This window comes from Zingiber officinale, chromosome 6B, assembly GCF_018446385.1.
Source record: "Zingiber officinale cultivar Zhangliang chromosome 6B, Zo_v1.1, whole genome shotgun sequence".
NCBI lineage: Eukaryota > Viridiplantae > Streptophyta > Magnoliopsida > Zingiberales > Zingiberaceae > Zingiber > Zingiber officinale.
The window spans coordinates 109,412,565-109,428,153 of record NC_055996.1 but is presented as its reverse complement, the minus strand read 5'-3'; the positions used below and the strand labels follow the sequence as shown (position 1 = coordinate 109,428,153).

The following is a 15,589-nucleotide window of genomic DNA, read 5'->3' as shown; positions in this document are numbered from 1 at the left end:
AATATTTATCTTATTGTTAATCCTTATATTCTCTTATTCTATTTCTTTATTGAACTAGAATATATAGTAAAAATATTTTTATATATCTTTCCATCAATAATATATTGTCAATTATGCTAAGTCTAGTCTGGTGATCCTTAATTCTATAAAAATAAATTATTTTATTTTAAATATTAAATTCTTAAATGGATATCTTTGAAAAATAAAAAGAATGATGGATAAAGAAGAAACATAGCCCCAGGACACGGTGAGATGTAGCAAGGCGGGATAAATCCAACGGCAATGATTCGATTCTCACGCAATCCCCAACGGAAATTCCCCAACGGAAATGGTTCGATTCTCACGCAGCGTATTCTCGGACGCTTGTGGTGTTCGAAATGTTGGGCCGTTGCGATGATTTGGGGCCCGGATCGTCTACGCAACGAATAAAGAAACATAATGACCTTTTCTATTGTTTAACGCCTTAGAAAAGCTTCCTCTCCTGTTAAACACAGGGCGGCGCCTGCGTGCGACCTCGAAAGCTAGTGGCGAAGAGCTCCAGGTCCAGTGATTAACGATGGCGTCAAGCCAGAGCATCGATCTTTTCAAGTCCCAGGCGAGGCTTCCTAAATTCGCCATCCCTAGGCGATACGATCTCTTCCTTAGGCCCGATCTCTCATCCTGCACATTCGCTGGCCTCGCCGAGATCGCCGTGGACGTGGTCGGCGACACTAGGTTTTTAGTCCTTAATGCCGCTGACCTCTCCATAGACAGCGGTTCCGTCCTTTTTAAGAGTCCGAGTGTTTCTAAGGTAATTTTGCAGAGTCCGATTTGATTTTAAAATGATTTTTAGTTGTGTTTTATGATCATTCTCGATCGTCTCAGGATCTCCGTCCGTCGGAGGTTGTATTGGTGGAGGAAGATGAAATCTTGGTGCTTCGATTTGATGATGTTCTTCCCAGTGGGGAGGGATTTTTGGGGATCAGCTTTCAAGGAACGTTGAGCGATAGAATGAAAGGTTTTTATCGAAGGTAAGTAATTTGTTTTTCTAAAGGAAAGAAATTACATTTCTTTCGCATGACATTCTCTTCCTAGAATTTTCTTTCGCACGTGCCAATTTTCTGGATGTAAAGATTCAATTTTCCTTAGCGTGTACGAGTATAATGGTGAAAAGAAGAATATGGCTGTCACTCAATTTGAGCCCGCTGATGCTCGAAGATGCTTTCCATGTTGGGATGAGCCGTCTTTTAAGGTGCTGCTTTTTGTTGTAACTTTTTTTGCTTTAGGTTTTTATTTAATTCTTAACAAAGTTATTACTAAAGTAAAAATTGCAACGCTTAGATTCTTATTGCTAAAGTCAAAATTGCAACGCTTAGATTCTTACTTTTTTCCTTCAACTTCTAATCATTTTGACTATTTCTCAATAGATTAAATTAATTTTTCTCTTACTTTTTTACTTCATTTTCTAATCTTTTTTTGTACTAATGTTCTGACATCTAATATTTGCTTTGTTAAGCATTTGATTGTCATAAAATTTATAGTAGATACAGATACAATTTTTCCAGTGCTCTTGAATAACCCTCTATGATCTTTTTGAAGTGAGATAATCCTAGTTGATTTCATTTTTTTCTGTACCCATACTTGCTTGTGCTATCTCCATGATGAGCATAACTTCTGTTGCACCTTCATATGTGTTTCAGGCCACATTCAAAATAAAATTGGAGGTTCCATCTGATTTAGTAGCTTTATCAAACATGCCAGTTTTGGAGGAAACAATTAATGGGCCTGTTAAGATTATCTCCTTCCAGGAGTCACCAGTAATGTCTAGTTATTTGGTAGCCATAGTGATTGGTCTGTTTGATTTTGTGGAAGCCTCAACATCTGATGGTAAGACCTTGTTTTCACTCTGTTTAATTTTGTGATTAAGCATATTGATAATCATGTTATTCACTATGCGTGCATAGGGATAAAGGTTCGTGTATACTGTCAAGTTGGTAAGACTAGCCAAGGAAAATTTTCACTAGATGTTGCAGTGAAGACATTGGACTTGTATAAAAAGTAATGGTGATGAGTTTGTGACCTGTGTGCTTGATTTTAGTTCATTTGTGCTTCATTTATCACTAAGTACCATCTGTATTGAAAATTGTTTTCTCTGGGTAGTACTCTACTTGATAATATAAAGTAAATATTGACAGGTATTTTGCTATTCCATACCCACTTCCCAAGTTGGATATGGTTGCCATTCCTGACTTTGCAGCTGGAGCTATGGAAAACTATGGTTTGGTCACATATCGTGAAACAGCATTGTTGTTTGATGATCGCCACTCTGCAGCTTCAAATAAGCAAAGGGTAATTTCTTTGCATTTTCATACATTTTTTTTCTTCTTTCCTAATAAATTTGTAGTATTACGAAGAAAAAGGTAATTATAAATTGGTTCCCTCTTTTTTTTATGCAAGTAATTATTTCCTATTTGCTCATGGAGTGACTTGTATATTTTTAGTATATGAAGCAGAATGCAATTTTGCATCATTATTACACAACCCCGCTATTGATTCATTTTTTTCTTATATTATTTTAGGATTGTGAAACATAATATATATTTTTATCCTTTAGGAAAGTAATTACTTTATATTTTGCCAATAAAAAGTTGCATATTTTTTGATACTTGCGTATTAAGTCTTAGAAAATGAAAATTTGTAGGTGGCCGTTGTTGTAGCTCATGAGCTTGCTCATCAATGGTTTGGGAATCTTGTAACGATGGAATGGTGGACTCACTTATGGTTGAATGAGGGATTTGCAACATGGGTATTCAAGTGTTTCCTTTTATTTCATATAATTGAAGACTTGTTATGCCAGTGATGAAACAACTACAATCTTGCTTTTTGATGCCTCCTTTTTGAATTCAGGTCAGCTATCTTGCAGCCGATTCTTTTTTTCCTGAATGGAAAGTCTGGACGCAGTTTCTTGATGAGACGACCGCTGGACTTAGGCTGGATGCGCTTGCTGAATCACATGCTATTGAAGTAATTTTTAATTGCAACCTTAGTTTTACAACAAGCTTTACTTATTGCTAGGGTCCAATTTTTGTATGGATGAAGTTTGCTCGAACTTTTAATCATTCGCTTATAGAATTTGCTAATGTTGGTGTGTTTTAGGTAACTTTCCATTATTTATCTTTATGATAGATACAAATGTAAAAAATTAATTGACTGAAAAAAGATTCCATTTTACCTAGACTTTCTTTGCCATACAACTCAACCTGCTTGTGAGTCCATCCATCAAATACCAACATCCCAACATCAACACTTCGAGCTGTCACTAGGCACCCCTATTGAATGAATTTAAAATTTTTTAGCAACAGTCCTGTCAGATACTTGAATCCACACCGACATTGATTACTCATATCCTAATTCAAGTAACATAGCATATCATATAGTTTAAGTTTTGTGTTTGTGAGGTTTCAAAAATGCTTGTATTTGACATCAATGCAGTTACAGTACAGTGCATATAATGCATATACCGTATGCAAGTATACGTCTTATCCATTACTCTAAAATATTATTCAAAAAATAATTTAGCATCAGTTTTATACTTATATACATAAAATGTATTATACATAATATCACACCTTTAATAAAAATTGTCCATCAACAAATAGTATATACCTAGCAAATAACAAATGCAAATAAAACCAAGTTTTAAGCATAACTCGAATGTTTGTATGAAAAGCATTAAAATATTGATGTACGAATTTGGTAACATCATTCAGACAACTTTGAAAGCTGATGTCCAAATCTGGCAACCTCCACAAGATGTAAAATCTTCACACTCTGTGCTCTCTTATATCAATGGTGATTAATTTTTTTTCTAATATGCCCCATAAATGTTGTACAGGGGGGTATAAATAAATCTGCTGCAGTTTCTTAGCCAAGACAGCTCATTTCTTTGCAAATATTTTTGCAGCGTCACAGAAAGCATGATTGAAACACCTTTCCCTTTTTAAACAAACTATGATCTTTTTTTTCTCACTTCTTTCTGTTTGAATTCTGGATAAAACAAATTCACTTTGCATTCAGTATATTGGTAAAGCTATTAAGTTAGATGAAACTAAGAAACTACCTTGGTTATTGTGAGCTGATTAAAGATAAAAAACAAATATGAGATTGCATACGCATTTAGGTATATGCAGTTAGTGAAGCAATGCATATGCTCTAGGACTTCTCAAGGACTTGGTAAGAACTGGTGCAGATGTATATTTAGACTTGCTGATTCTCTAAAGACCAACATGTAAAGATAATAGTAACTTTGAGACTTTGACATCCTTCCATGGTGTGATGGTCTAGCTTTGCAAATTACAATTACGTCTAGCGTGATTGCCATGTATTTTTTTTTTATTATGCTACTGTGACAAGATTGTATACAAAATTTAGCTCAAGTTATAATTTCCCAGGTAGATATTAATCATGCTAGTGAAATTGATGAGATATTCGATGCTATAAGCTACAAAAAAGGGGCCTCAGTGATTAGGATGCTACAAAGTTACCTTGGTGCTGAAAGTTTCCAGGTTTGGCTTTTACATTTCCTGATTTTTTTTGCAGTTTTTTTTCCTTGTACTAAGTATGCTGGCTCATTATTTTTTCTTATACATATTACTTGACCACTAGTTTTTATAGTTAAAATCTCCCACTTTTTGTGTTTAAGATTGAAAATGTTATATGGTAGAAGTCTCTTCTTTGAATGTAAGCAATTCAAATTGTGATGTCATTTGTTGTCCCATGTGGATCCCCTTCTTGTTGACTGAATAGGTTTCTATCCACATGTCAATTTACTTGTCATGTTACTGCACTGACTATTTGATTGCGAAAATTCAGAACAATGCTTATCCATCCATCTATAATCATTGTGGAAATCAAGGATTGAAATTTTGTTCTGTGTCAGCCAGCATGGACAAAATTTAGTGTTCCAACTCTGAGACATGAAATCTGGTGAGACAATATATACCTCAAGCACTTCATTCCTCATTGTCGCTTGCTGATCATTGCTTGCCATAGTAGGTTTTCTTCCCTTCCACTGGTCATAGCAAATAAGATGAGGTTGAGATTGAAGCCTCAAGTGAAACTCTAAAATAATAACACTTAATCCTGTTACATATTAACCCATTAACCATAAACCTGTTATCCATTAAACTATTCTCTATCCCTCTTGTTTAAGTTGAGGTGAGCTCTTCTTTGTTCTTGTAGTGATGGTGTGCATCAAGGTAAACCTTGAGGCGCCTCCTTCCTCTTCTACTTCTCATTCTCCTCTTCCTCTATTCCACTCTCCTTCTGCTCATTGATCCTATTGGTATCACTTGTTGGCCTACAGGCACGACATTAATACACCAATATGGTTTGTTCTGACTGAAGATTGAAATTCAGTGGACAAAATTTGACCTTCATTGAGTCACAAGATTACATATATCATGTTCTAAATAAAAACAACAAAATCAACTTTAATTACTTTTGTTAATTGATCGACTAGCTACTTATTCCAAAAGCTTGAGTTAGTAGGAAAGTAACCAATTTATATGTCATCTATCCTCCGTCATCTCTCCTCCATCATGTGTGGAGATTCCTAATGTTATACCTTTCTCTAATTAGAACGTAGAGCTATACTATTGAAGTTCGATATATCCTGTCATTGAGTAACCTTGATATATTGACATGATGCTGCACCCATGTAACAAAGCATGTAAATATTAGGCTTGGGAAGTTTTTTGGATAGATCAGTAGGGTTATTACATAAAAGGTCTTCAGAAGTGTGGCTTCTAATGAAAATGTTCCTTTGTATCCTTATGTGGTGCTTTCTTTGACAGAGTTGAGATTTAACTACCTATGTAGCCTTATCTTGTCAATTACTACCTTACAAGGATTTTCCTTAGTCTCTTTTCCCTTTCTTATTGTGCAATTTGGTGATCAAACTCTAATATTCTTTTCTCAACTTTGTAAAGTACTAATGTGTTAATTCTTTTAGAGATCATTGGCTTCCTACATAAAAAAATTTGCCTGGTCGAATGCGAAGACAGAAGACTTATGGGCTGCCCTTGAAGAGGAATCAGGTGAACCAGTAAAGATATTGATGGAATCTTGGACTAAGCAGAAAGGTTATCCTGTTATCAATGTAAAAATCAATGATGGGAAGTTGGAACTTGAGCAGGTTTCTAAATTTCCTCCCTACTAAAACATGCCAGCTTAAATCTCTTGACATTTCAAATACATAGGACATTAGAAAAAGATTGTACACATTTTACATATCTAACTACACAATTTTATTGTCTTATGTCTTGATTTACTTTGAGTTTTATTCTTTTTGCAGACACAGTTTCTGTCAAGTGGTTCTGAAGGGAGTGGACAATGGATTGTTCCTATTACAGTATCTTGTGGTTCTTATGCATCTCAAAAGAAGTTCCTGCTAAAAACAAAATCTGAAAAATTGGATGTTCCAGAACTGACCAATTTAATAAGCACAAGCGATGGAAGCTTTTGGATCAAACTCAATGTCGATCAAACAGGCTTCTATAGAGTGAAATATGATGATGTCCTTGCAGCTGGATTGCGATCTGCAATAGAGGCCAACCAACTTTCTCCAACTGATAGATTTGGTACATGAGTGTTAGATCTTGTCATTCTTTTTGTTTGATAATTTAATGCTTAATATTTGTGTCAATTGCAGGCATTTTGGATGATGCATTTGCCCTTTCTATGGCCTGTAAGCAAACATTGTCATCTTTGTTGTCTTTGTTGGCTTCCTTCTCAGAAGAAGATGAATATACACTTCTATCTCAGATAATCACTGTGTGTTCCTCTCTTCTTTCATTTTTTGATGATTTTCTCTTCAACCTTTTTGATTATATAATATATGTACTACTTTCTACCAAACAGATTAGTTATAAAATTGCTAATATTGCTGCTGATGCTGCCCCAGAGCTACTGGCAGAACTCAAACAGTTCCTGATCACGCTTCTTTGGCGTCCTGCAGAGTATACATTTTTGCTCTTTTTTTTGTTACTTTATTTTGCAGCTATTGTGATGATATAACTTATCTTTTATTTGGTGTTAGTTATATGGATCTCCCTTTCTTTTTAGTCTCCATTTACCCCTTACACCTTCCAGTATAACCAATTCAATCTTCTAACTATACAATGTACTGTTCACCTTTGACTCATTGCCATCTCAGCTTAATTCTGGTAGTTAAAATTCATGATGCATACAATGTACTGTACCTTTGACTGATTACCATCTCAGCCTTTTCTGGTAGTTAAAATTCATAATGCATGCTTACAGTTGCATCTAACTGCAGAATACAACTTGAAGATTTTTTTTAATTGGAAAGATATTGTAATCTGTTATATTCTATTGTTTATTCTTTGTTGTTGATGCAATGAAATTGTATCACAGAAAATTTATGCCACTAACTTCCTGTTGATTCCCAACATACTCTTAATTTGAAGGAATAAAGTCAGAACGTTTGCTATATCTGCAAATTGATATTTTGTCTCTGATATCTTCGTAATTAGCTTATTCATTATCTTGAAACAAATTAGTTTTAGAGAAAAGGCAGAAAAACTATTAGCAGAAATATCACAAATACATTTAAAAACTTCCTGTTTATTTCTGCTGCAGCCTGACAACTATTATTTGCAAGATCTACTCTTCTTTTATTTAGCTTTCTGGCCCTTTTATTAAAAGGAGGTCTTTTTTTTTAACTTTTGAAATTAAGATTAGTGTTGTCAGTGTGTAGAATTTCCTATTTTTATAATTTGTTTTGAAAATTTTGTATTTCCATTGGTGACTCGTGTAGGGAATATAATCAATTTGTCTTGAAAGAAATGTCTTAAGCCAGTGCACTGGCATCTGGGTTAATTATAGTGTTCAATAACATCTTACAGGAAACTAGGTTGGGATTCCAAAATTAATGAAGGCCACTTGGATGCTATGTTAAGAGGGGAGCTCTTGACTGCTCTTGCCCAGTTGGGTCATGATCTTACTATCAAAGAAGCAGTCAGACGTTTTTATGCCTTCTTAGATGACAGAGATACAGCACTTCTTCCTCCTGATATAAGAAAGGTACAAGTTTGGTTATTAATGTTCACATGTCATTTTCATGTACTCACTATTGATATTTTATGAATTGTTTTGTAGGCTGCTTATGTTGCTGTGATGCAAACTGTTGACAGTTCAAACAAAAAGGGATACGAATCTCTTCTTAGAGTTTACAGAGAAACTGATCTAAGCCAGGAAAAAACTCGTATATTAAGTAGGTTGATCTCATTTTGGGAAAATAATTATTTTTATTGCCAACTTTTTTTTTCATCTTTTACTTGTGTTTATATAGGTGCTCTAGCATGCAGTTCTGATCCTGTCATTATTCTTGATGCTCTAAACTTTGTATTGTCATCGGAGGTGACTTAGATTTTCATTCTTTATAATTTAGATTTTCATTCTTCGTAACTACTTGCTTTACTATGTTTGAATCTTGACAATGTTATGCCACGACTACTTTTCTCTGTTGTTTAAAATCTATTTGAATATTGTATTTAGGTCCGGAATCAAGATGCTATTCATGGGCTTTATGGAGTAAATATAGAAGGACGTGAAATTGCATGGACGTGGTTAAAGGTACATATTGCACCAGCTGTTAGTAAGATTCACCTCACAAGAACATGATGTAAATTGATCGTGACCACATAAACACAGGCCTTGAGAATGCTTTTGAAACATACAATACTAATATGGCATATTGTGGCCTGGTTCATTTGAAACTTTTTATAGAGCTTAAACCAAGTTACTCTGCATGCATTAAAGGCAATTTAGCACTAGATCTCAAGAATCTACTGGAAAGTAAGTGCAGTAAAGTGTAGTTTTTTTATAAATGAAGAACTTGTTTGGGCAGTGTACCACATAGATTATCATTGCATTCTGGAAAAGTTGTAAAACTCAGATCGGTGGGTTTAGCAAATGGACTGTTATGTATTCATTGAATTCAATCTACTACAATTCAACAGCTGCTTTGAACAGCAAGAAGAAACTATCATTGGTGATAATCAGGTCTCTTATTTCAAGTTGACTTAAAACACTTGGTCTATACCTGCTGAAAAGTATCCTTGCCTTATTTATGATTACATTACTATGCTGGATTGTTTGTTATTGTGTTTCTACCAATGGTTACTTTGAACAACTCACATCTATGGTAAAGTTGCAATCAACTGGTCAAAATAGGCAAAATGAAAATAGGTGTTTAGAATAATGCACCTAAATGACCTTAATTGGAAGAGGACCAAGTAGAAATATGATGTTTGTACCATCTTTTTGACACTAAATTTCCCTACATAATTCTAGATTTTGATTTTGGCAAATGGTTATGATATTGCTTTTTAAATGCAGGATAACTGGGATTACATTTCGAAGACATGGGGCTCTGGGTTTCTAATTACCCTTTTTATCAGTTACACAGTTTCGCAGGTATACCTACAGCTCTTTTTTAAGTTTCTTTTTCAGGTGAAATGCATGTTTTCTACACTAACATGGTGATGTGGTTGTTCTTAAGTTTGCCTCGGATGAGAAGGCCAATGAAATCGAAGAATTTTTTGCAAGCCGAACCAAACCTTCGATTGCTAGAACAGTGAAGCAAAGCATTGAGCGTGTTAGAAACAATGCAAGATGGATCAAGAGCATTAGAAGCGAGGAGTCACTTGCTCAGACGATAAAGGAGCTAGCAAACAAGTCCTAAAGAGTTTTTGTTGCATTTGCCATCGTCCATGTTGAACGCTAACAGTCACGTTTTATGTGGGATTTAATTTATTTGCTAAATGTTCTTATAGTGTTCGTAAGCAAATTGTCTTAGTTTATTAACAGAAAATAAGCTTGAACTGTCTTAGGGCAATATATTCTCCTATATACTGACAAGTTGTGGTTGCATAATTTAATCCAAATTATTGCTAAAGATTAGACAAATTACTGAAAACCAAACCATTGTGTGCTTATTTTATATTTATGCAATTAGTGCCTAATTTAATCTCAAGCAGCATGTAGTAAGTGCTGACATGGCATGGGCGTGCCCTTGATAATGATCAAAATAGAAAAAAAAAAAACTTTTTTTGATACATTAAAAAAAAAGGAAAAAGGATGCCATTGTGATTTGCCCTAAAGTTTTTTCTTTTTTTCCTTTTTTCTAGCAATCGAAAATTTTAAGCATGTGCTCTCAATAGAACAAATTTAATGTTAAAATTCTAATATTTGCACCCTGTTTTTATGCTGCTTCAATTGCTAAGTGAATTTTGATTTCCCCCGAGGAATAAAGCGAAATGTAATCAAGTCAAACGCTTTGATTGTTAGATAACTGAGGCAAGGGAAGGATTACAGGGTTTATTATATGGCTAGGTTTCGATAGATGAGAGAGCGATTACCAACTTCATTTGTGGAACCGTCACATCAGTGATCCTCCTAAAACTGGTCTCACGGAATGGAGGAAGGTAAATACAGGTACACAAGTGGAAAGAGCATGGTGGAGACGTTAATCCTAGACAGTGACATCCCGAGAATCGATCCCTGGACCTTTTGACCACAGAATCATGCACTCCCTATCTGTGCTACGCCCTGGGGACAATTGCCAACTTCATTCATCGTAAGGATAGACGAGGGCCTCGCTAAGCCTTTGTTTACTTCGGAGGAAAAAAAAGGGGATAAAAATTAAAAGGATTTCCTTTTTTTCAATCATTAAACGATCGTATTTTTTTTTATCAAAAAAACGCCGTGCTCCATATAAAATGACACTGTCATTTTAGTACCATTTTAATTATTATTCTGGTTATATCTAACTTGTAGTAATTATAATTTCGTAGCCATTGTACCGTAATAATAATTATTAAATCATAATTATTACAATATAATTTTTTTAGGATTAAAATGATTTGGAGCTTCCGAGAATATTTTAAATAATATTTCTTAATCTTAAAATTGAGCCGTTATAGATTCCATCCAGTTATCAATTATAAATCTCTGGGCAAATTCTAATTTATTACATTGTGCGTTCTATTATCTAACTTAGTCAAAACTTAACATCCGACTTCTCGACTTAAGAAAATTATTGCCAACTCATCATCAAAGTCAACAGTCAAAAGAGTTAACTCATCCTGGCTCTCAGACACCTCTCGGACAGAAACAATCAACAACGATTTGTTTTGGAACGTGTGGAAATTATATTATTTGAAAATTTGCCATTTGACTTCAAAGTTGTTTTTTTTGGCATTTATTTAGGGTTAATTTTGTTGAGATTTTACACACATGCTCAGGGATAGGGAGTTCGAAAAAACAGAAAGTGTCTTCCACCTGAATTTTGTGCCGAATTTCCTACCTCAAGAAAACCTTTTAATGATCCATCAAATATAAAGGATTAGTCTTTCATCTTTACATGCTCCTTAGCTTAGGCTTACTAGGATTCATCGAGCAATCTATATTCACATGTCTCTTCCCACTTCTACTTTGTACACGTGTCTCCAATCGGACAGTCCATTATACTAGTAGAGATTTTACTCTCATTTAAGTAATTAATCTAATGACAAAGGGTAACCCAGCGAGATGGGTTCGAAACTCACGCGGAACTAAATATAAAATATACACCCATGGCCCTATGGTTTCTCAAATTTCTCATGTGCATGACCACCCGTTACATTTTCCTAATGAGCTATGATATTCTTAAGAAAAAATCTCAAGAAAAACTCTTAAGGATAGACATATAAATGATGGGATCCACGATTTTATTTTTTGTGGATCCCATCATTTATGTATCTATCCTTAAGAGTATTTTTTGAGATTTTTCCTTAAGAATATCATTTCTCTTTCCCTAATTTACCTAGTGACCATCCGGGCCTTTCACCTCCATGTTAGTCCTGGATTAATATTTTTTTGTTTAAGTAAATTAATAATTTGGACAGCTTCTTCAAAGAACCATTAAATTGGCAATGAAATTAATTGTGAAATCATCAAAAGTAAATAGGTAGTTATTTGGTTTATAAAATATTAGCATCCTAATTCACTACATCATCATCCATCTATCTCATCATTTTTTTTTAAAAAATAAAAGAATTAGAGAGTTTGGTTAAGCATAAAATCATCGAAATAAAGACATGAGCTTTTAAAGATCATAATTTTTTATTCAGGTTTCTCGTGTAATAGTCTTGATGAAAAAAATACTATTTAACATTTTTCGAAGTCTCTGAAGATTTTTCTTTATGCTAATTTTTTGAATGTTAATTTTTTTTTTCTGTTACGTTTTTTTCTGTTAATTTTTTAATTTTTTTTAGGTCTTAGGATTTTGATTTTGTTTTAACAATTATTTAGTTGATGTTAAACATTATCTTTTGTTTGGATTTAATTTATTATGATTAAACCGAGAGATGACTTCTTTATATTTGGCTGTTTTTTTATTTTCTTTACAATTCCTTTATGAGCTTCTGCCTCTAGAATAAACACTATTATATACGGCGTTAGTTAATATTAGATCCTTCTAAAGCATAAAAATATATAAATGAAATCTATAAATAATAAACACTCATAGTAATTTGTCAAAGATATTGTCTTCATATGCAATTGGCGATGACAACTCATGACCTTCATGTTTGTTATCGGAAGAGCAATCCCAACAAGATCGAAGGCCCTTCAGATGTTCACAAATCAAATCCCTCATCAACGTGGATGTTCTTCCTTAGAAAGATCGTACAAAACCTTCACCTCTTATCCCTTTGTTTCTTTTTGCACTTGGACGAACCAAATCCCAAATGAACGAATGCCTTTTTCAAATTCCTTGGATGACTATATAGGTAGAGGAGTGGGTGTTACTTGTCCACTCCTTGGTAATTTGTGCAATAACTATACACGTAAACATCTCTCACTCGTCCAAGTTAATTTTTCAAATGATGCATCAAATGAGAAACAAAAAAAAAACATTTCAGTTTTTGCTTGTGAACCCTAGTCTACGCTAACAGCAGTTTCTACTTCTTCTCCTTCATTGCCAACCCCTACACTGCCGACAATGTTGTGCATCCCTCTTTTTGCCCGTGTGCTAGAACGGAGACAAACTCTGTGGAAGTGGTCACTGTTTGGGGCTCGACAACGGTGGCAGATCATGACACATGCAAGGTTTGGCCCGGTGATGACTGTATATCACGACACAATTACGATTTTGCCTGGCGACGAAAACAACACAAACAGAGCAACTTCCATCGGTGTTTTTTCTCGATAGCGAATAGGAGTCACGAGGCATAACATTTCAGCGAGTGATTTGTCATTGTAGAGGTAAGTTTTAGAGATTTTCTCATACCTTCAGGGCGTAGCACAGATGATAGGCGCATGACATCTCTGGCGTAATAGTTAGGGGGCGATTCTCAGGAACTGACGACTTGGGGTTTACTCCACCATGCGCCTGACGCCTATGTGCCTGCATGTACCTCCCTCCATATTCGTGGGGCTGGCACTAGGAGGGCTGTTAATGTAGCAGATCTATATTTTTTAAAGATTTTCTCATGTATTTAGAATCTATGCTCTGATACCATTTTTGATTTTAAAGCATGGGAATATAGAAATAAAATATGTAAACTGTGAACATTGACAGTGATCTTCCAAAGATCTTGTCCTTATTCTGCAATCGGCGACAACAACCCGTGACCTTTGTGCTTGTTGTCAGAAGAGCAATCACGACAAGATCGAAGAGCCCTTCAAAGGTTCACAAATCAAATTTCTCTTCTACATGAATGTTCTTCCTTAGAGAGGTCGTACAGAGCCTTCACCGCTTATCCCTTTGTTCCTGCTTGCACTTGGACTGACCAAATCCTAAATGAACGAACACCTTTTTTAGATTCCTTGGAGGACTATATAGGAAGAGGAGTGGGCGTTACTTGTCCACTCCTCGGTAACATGTGAAGTAACTACACACGTCCAACATTAATATCTGCTTCAGTGAAACTTCGTCAGTTTCAACGGCGGGTTGTCGCGGTCATAATGGGCATATTCGAAAGAGGAAGCCTCACATTGTAATCACAGCGTGAGGATTTATAGATGCAAGTCATAAAATTAACCTAATGTCTAGCGGCACGAGATTTTGAAGATCGTGAAATCTCTGATTGTGAATTTGAGTCTACTTTTGAGAACCCATATAACCATCGTGATACATACTGGGAACGTCGTGGTCGAGAGGAATGATATGGAGACCTCAGTTTTCGAGTTGATTTACCCGGATTTTATAGTACATTACAAGTAGAGGGATTCATTAATTGGATTAACGAAGTGGAGAGGATTTTTGAATATAAAGAATTGTGTCTGATCGTGTGAATGTGAAATTGATTGCCATCACGCTTAAAGGTTGAACATCAACATGGTGGGAGTAGTTGCGAAGTTCATGAGACGGACATGGCAAAACTAAGATCACTGATTTAAAGAAAATAAAAAAGAAGATGAAAAGTCACTTTCTTTCCTTTAGTTATACTCAAAATTGGTTTCAACAACTTCATGTGTTCAGGAAGGGTGCGGATCGATTGATGATTATATGGAGGAAGACGAGACTGAGGCAATTAGCAAGCCGATGTATGACGATGATGAAGTTGATAGATGAGTTGTTGTATACATGTATGTAGTGTTCTAAAAGGCAAGAGGCGGGCATCAATTGCACCGCCTTAGGTTGAGGCGGTGCTTTAGGTGATAATTCACCTTCTTCCGCCACCACCGCACTTGGAGCTGCTGCTACGACCATTTTGCCACTGTGATGTGTCCGGACGCATCGCTTGGGCCAAGTGACGAGTCCGGACGCATCGCATGACCTCATAAACATCGCCCGAGTTCGGTGACGGGCCCAGAGGAGTCGTCTCAACCTGGCGATGGGCCGGACTCATCGTTCGGACCCGACGACATGCCGGGTGCATCACTCGGACTCGACGACAGTCCTAGACGTGTCACTCGGATCTGACGACAAGCCTGGACACGTCACTTGGGCTTAGGGACATTTTCGAATTCGTCGCGTGGTCCTGGTGATCTATCACCTCGACCGAAACAAGATACATATGGGTAAGTTCTAAGTTAGGATTTAATTAAATTAATTTAGGTTAATAATTTTAATCAACTCCTAACTATGATTGGGATAATTTAAATAGACTTAATTAAATCCTAATAAAATTATCCCATTAATTATATGTATATATATATATATAATTTTAAATATTTTGATTAAAATTTAAATTTTTTCGCCACCCTCTTCCTCTAGCACGAACTATACTACACATCGAGCCAGTGACCGTCGCCACCTTTAGTGCATCATCTCCTTCTTCAACCATCGGCTCTCCTCGCTCAACCTCTTGCAATACCTTTTCAAGCACTGGTAAGTGGTAATCTCCATCTACATCTTCTTCGTCTTCTTCATCCTTCATCAAAATCCAACCTGTCCATCAATTTTGCCTAAGAATCTCTCCTTTTTTTCCCTCTTAAAATCAATCGAAATAGGGGGACAAGAAAATGAATTGGGCACCTCACTTGACTCTCTTGTTCTGCAACAATTTTCATTTTTTTTTATGGTTTGTGATTGCTG

General features: G+C 35.5%; 1 protein-coding gene across 1 annotated transcript; it reads left to right on the top strand.

Annotated features, from left to right (window-relative positions):
• Positions 1-449: 449 nt before the first annotated feature.
• LOC121988847 (aminopeptidase M1-like) lies at positions 450-9,972 on the top strand. The gene is made up of 19 exons (XM_042542535.1): positions 450-790; positions 865-1,010; positions 1,129-1,231; positions 1,680-1,866; positions 1,944-2,037; positions 2,175-2,328; positions 2,681-2,785; positions 2,887-3,003; positions 4,431-4,544; positions 5,993-6,175; positions 6,335-6,620; positions 6,692-6,813; positions 6,901-6,998; positions 7,908-8,085; positions 8,161-8,275; positions 8,354-8,421; positions 8,560-8,637; positions 9,403-9,480; positions 9,566-9,972. The coding sequence occupies exons 1-19, from the start codon at positions 557-559 to the stop codon at positions 9,746-9,748; spliced, it is 2,643 nt and encodes an 880-aa protein (XP_042398469.1). The 5' UTR covers positions 450-556; the 3' UTR covers positions 9,749-9,972.
• Positions 9,973-15,589: the final 5,617 nt, after the last annotated feature.

Excerpts from the sequence above, each read along its gene's own strand:
- LOC121988847 (XM_042542535.1), top strand. The coding sequence starts at position 557 with ATGGCGTCAAGCCAGAGCATCGATCTTTTCAAGTCCCAGGCGAGGCTT. Across the intron at positions 6,999-7,907 it reads CTTCTTTGGCGTCCTGCAGA|GAAACTAGGTTGGGATTCCA; the intron begins GTATACATTTTT and ends AACATCTTACAG. Across the intron at positions 8,086-8,160 it reads TTCCTCCTGATATAAGAAAG|GCTGCTTATGTTGCTGTGAT; the intron begins GTACAAGTTTGG and ends ATTGTTTTGTAG.